Here is a 3,749-nt window from a genome sequence, read left to right as displayed (position 1 = left end):
ACACATACCAGATCCATTGTCCACGACAAGGGCGGCTACTTCGTCGTCGCACATTGTGCTTTTTGTTCGGGTTTAAAGATCTATAAAAAAAGAAGCGTCATTTTGCATTAATTGGTTATCCCTTGACAATTGCGTAGTTTATCACGCATCAAAATGTTTTAGCTAAAATCTTTTGCGATCGTTCTTTTTATATATAACAGATTTCTATGATTATAGTGTTGCTTCAAAAAATTTCTCAATAACGTTTTCAGAAATCATCGCTAGCCAGGATTGACCCAGTTGCCTATAAAACGATAGGCGAGCGGCTTCAGCGTTGCAAAGTTATTTCTGTGCGGCGGATAGCTAAGTTTAGATGGACGACCAACGGACGCTCCCTAATAAGTTCAAGCAATGTTTATAGTATCCGACGTCGCCCCGGCTCGGCCGTTAAGTGAAAAAGCATAGCTCATATGCCCGTGCGTGCCAAAATTACGCTATGCTTTGAAAAGGATCGCAGTAGCGTACGCGGCTAAAGACCTCGATGTTTAAGACGATACCTTGCTGCCATATTAATTAATTGCGCCTCTGGAATTAAATTCGCAAATAGGGTGTGAATCTAGCCTAAGAAAGCTTAATTATTTTGCGAGCGAAACAGTTCTCTCTCTCTCTCTCTCTCTCTCTCTCTCTCTCTCTCTCTCTCTCTCTCTCTCTCTCTCTCTGTCTCCATCAATCCGCTATTGTATAGCTTTAATTATAAATATTGTTGACGAAGAGAGAGCGAAAGAGAGGTCGACAAAGTCGAAAGTAACTGCGCGAATACTCATCCGAAGAGATTCGTTAAACGCCAGCATTAAGTTGATTCTTTCTCCGCTTTGATAAAGAAAATTAATCGCTGTCGAAAGTATCATTTGGTTAAAGTCAAGTCAGTCGAACGATTTTTCCTTGAATTTAATTTTCGTTTCTATTGGTTTCGTTAAAACTTAAAGAAGATGTTATACATTGATAAGAACGGATCTTACGAACGAGAGATCGTTAAGTCGTATACATGCAAGAATGTTATCTATATCCATATAATATCAAAGATGAGTGACTGGAGTAAGATTGTTAGAAAGTATCTTAGGGTTTATTATATACGTACCGTGCACGAGACAGAGTTGGAGTGGCGTCTGTGCCTTTGGGCGTCGCGACGTCGAATATATGCTCTCGTCAGTACACCCCCGCATTTTCGTGGAATGGTGCGTGCTCGACAGGCACGAAAAAGGCTTGCCTCGCGGGCGTCGCGACGCTCGCCGAACTAGGCGGTTGCGAGATCTAAGCGAGAGATCAATGTATAGCTTCAAAAACTTCTACATCTCGATCCTTCTTATGATCAGTTCTCACGTAGTTAACAATTTTTTTCTTTCTTTTTTATATATAATACATCAAATTAATTGAAAATCACTTAACACTTAATCCGATCCAAAATTCGATACAAAACTATACGAACGAATTTATATTTTTCTTCTCAGATAGACATGATATTTTACGAGTGAATTTTTCGCGGGCGATTACTTATTGTTATTTTCAGCTACATGCGTTATGGAAGAACGATATCGTTCTTTTCTATATTTTGTTAATAACGACATTACTTCTTTCCCCCCTCTCCCCTCTTCCCCTCTTAACAAGAAAAAAAATGAATCATCAATGATCAATCTTTTTCAATTTTCCAATTAAAAGTCATAATTGCAAGTAGAGCCTCTCATCGAATCTCTCAGTTAAATGGATAATTCGTTCTTTTTATTAATTGTGAAAGATCCTCTACAAAACTATCAAAATAAACTTTCACAGACTGTTTATTTACTCTAAAAATAATAACGCGTATATTACTGGGACATGAATTAATTTATATTTTTATTTGACGCAGCAGCTATTGTAAAACAACTTTCTTTTTTGTGTAAAACAAGCAAAATGAATACTTGCTATAGCTGATTACTTAGCACTTTCATTGAAAAGAGCAAAGAATAACGAATAAATAATCAACAATTAAACAGCGAAGCTTTATTCTTAAAGATGCTTTTTTAAAGATTTATAAAAAGGATCCTCTTTTTATAGTTTCGCCTCTCTTATACGTATATGGAGTGCCATTCGATAGACATACCATTCTCACAAATGCACTAATATACAAGTAATTTTATTTTTTAATGCTAATACGTGCGTGGATACTTTTATTTATATATATATTCTGTCTAACCAATTAACTAATATACACGATCAAACAATTGATGGTTGGACGACGATCGCTGAGATTCATAAATATCATAAGAAGCTACTGGAAATCGATGTGAGTGACTGTTCGTAAAAATAGATTCCTCGTACCTAATTTGGATGCATGGGAGAGCCAAGTTTTGATAAAAGCTACCTCGTGCGGCGAGACAGCTTTTTTGGACATTGCTTCGCAATTACTCAGACGTGCTTTTGCTTGAGAGCGTGACTATCGATTCTGGTGAAAAAGTGATTAAAAATTATGACGAATACATATCGATGACAAATATATTATTGCGCGTTTTAATTCGGTTTAACTTTGAAAGCAGTTTCTAATTCAGGACTACAATTGGGCTACGGTAAAGAACGCGATTATATAGGAAAAATTTAATTCTAATAAACTAAAAATAGATATTACGCAATGTGCGCGCATCTCAAGAGTAACACTTAGCTGAATACATAGGGACAAAATAGAGTTTGTAAAGGAAGTCTTCTGAATTGCTTTATCGAATAATAAAACATCGTCGAAACGTGCGTTAAAATCCAGTAAACGTCTAAAGGATTTATACAAGGAGAGGATATAATATCGTGTTTTAGTATTAAATCATATTTATAATGTCGTGTGAAATGTATATTTAGGTTTATATTTGACATTGTTTGTCAATTGTATTGCAACAATGCAACAATGATTTAGTATATAATATTTACAAAGTATATTATAATAGGATCAGATGCACTTTAGAAGCCTTGCTTCGTTAACAACCCAGATAGAATGAATATGAACTTAATTGTACGATTACAGACAACATATTTAACATTAAGATAGTAAGCAATCTTAATGGCGACATAACGGTCAACTAAGCGTGGCCACTTCCAAAGCTCATTTTAACATAATGATTATCTTTGGAAATCTCTGATTACACTAACATTCGATGTAATAACGTTCACTTCGACTTTCCTTCTTGCAAAAAGTTACAAACTTAAAATAGATTGAGTAGATTGTACTCATTATTTGGAAAAAAAGAAAAAAAAAAAAAAAATCCCAAGAAAATATATAACCTGATAACGAAAAGTCGAATGCTGATGTGTCAATGATTTTCTTTCGTAACAGCACAATTGTTCGTATAAATTCGATCATCTCTCTCTCAACAAAACTCCTACACGCAACCCAGACGTTAATTCTTCAAAATCTGTGTCGCATTTCTGACACTGTTCAATAATAGATTTAAAAGCACTTGCGATGGACAATACCAGGACCGGACTCGTCGTACTCCTGCTTCGAGATCCACATCTGTTGGAAGGTAGATAGGGAAGCGAGGATCGAACCGCCGATCCATACGGAGTATTTCCTCTCGGGAGGTGCTATGATCTTGATCTTGATGGTCGAGGGTGCGAGGGCAGTGATTTCCTTCTGCATACGATCGGCGATACCAGGGTACATGGTGGTACCACCGGAAAGAACGTTGTTGGCGTAAAGGTCCTTACGAATGTCGACGTCGCACTTCATTATGGAGTTGTAGACGGTCTCG

The 3,749-nt window shown here is 36.6% G+C and overlaps 2 protein-coding genes across 2 annotated transcripts in view; both read right to left on the bottom strand.

Annotated features, from left to right (window-relative positions):
• LOC122635589 (actin, alpha skeletal muscle) overlaps positions 1–17 on the bottom strand; it is a 751-nt gene extending 734 nt beyond the window's left edge. Inside the window, exon 1 of the mRNA XM_043825971.1 lies at positions 9–17. Coding sequence (XP_043681906.1) covers positions 9–17 — 9 coding nt within the window. The remainder of the gene's footprint in view (positions 1–8) is intronic.
• A 2,816-nt stretch (positions 18–2,833) lies between these two features.
• Positions 2,834–3,749, bottom strand: part of LOC122635588 (actin, alpha skeletal muscle) — a 1,033-nt gene continuing 117 nt past the window's right edge. Inside the window, exon 2 of the mRNA XM_043825970.1 lies at positions 2,834–3,745. Within this exon, the coding sequence (XP_043681905.1) occupies positions 3,446–3,745 (300 nt within the window). The 3' untranslated portion in view covers positions 2,834–3,445. The remainder of the gene's footprint in view (positions 3,746–3,749) is intronic.

Source organism: Vespula pensylvanica, chromosome 18, assembly GCF_014466175.1.
Source record: "Vespula pensylvanica isolate Volc-1 chromosome 18, ASM1446617v1, whole genome shotgun sequence".
Classification (NCBI taxonomy): domain Eukaryota; kingdom Metazoa; phylum Arthropoda; class Insecta; order Hymenoptera; family Vespidae; genus Vespula; species Vespula pensylvanica.
Note: the sequence above shows the minus strand (reverse complement) of the source record. Positions and strands in the feature narration are given on the sequence as shown.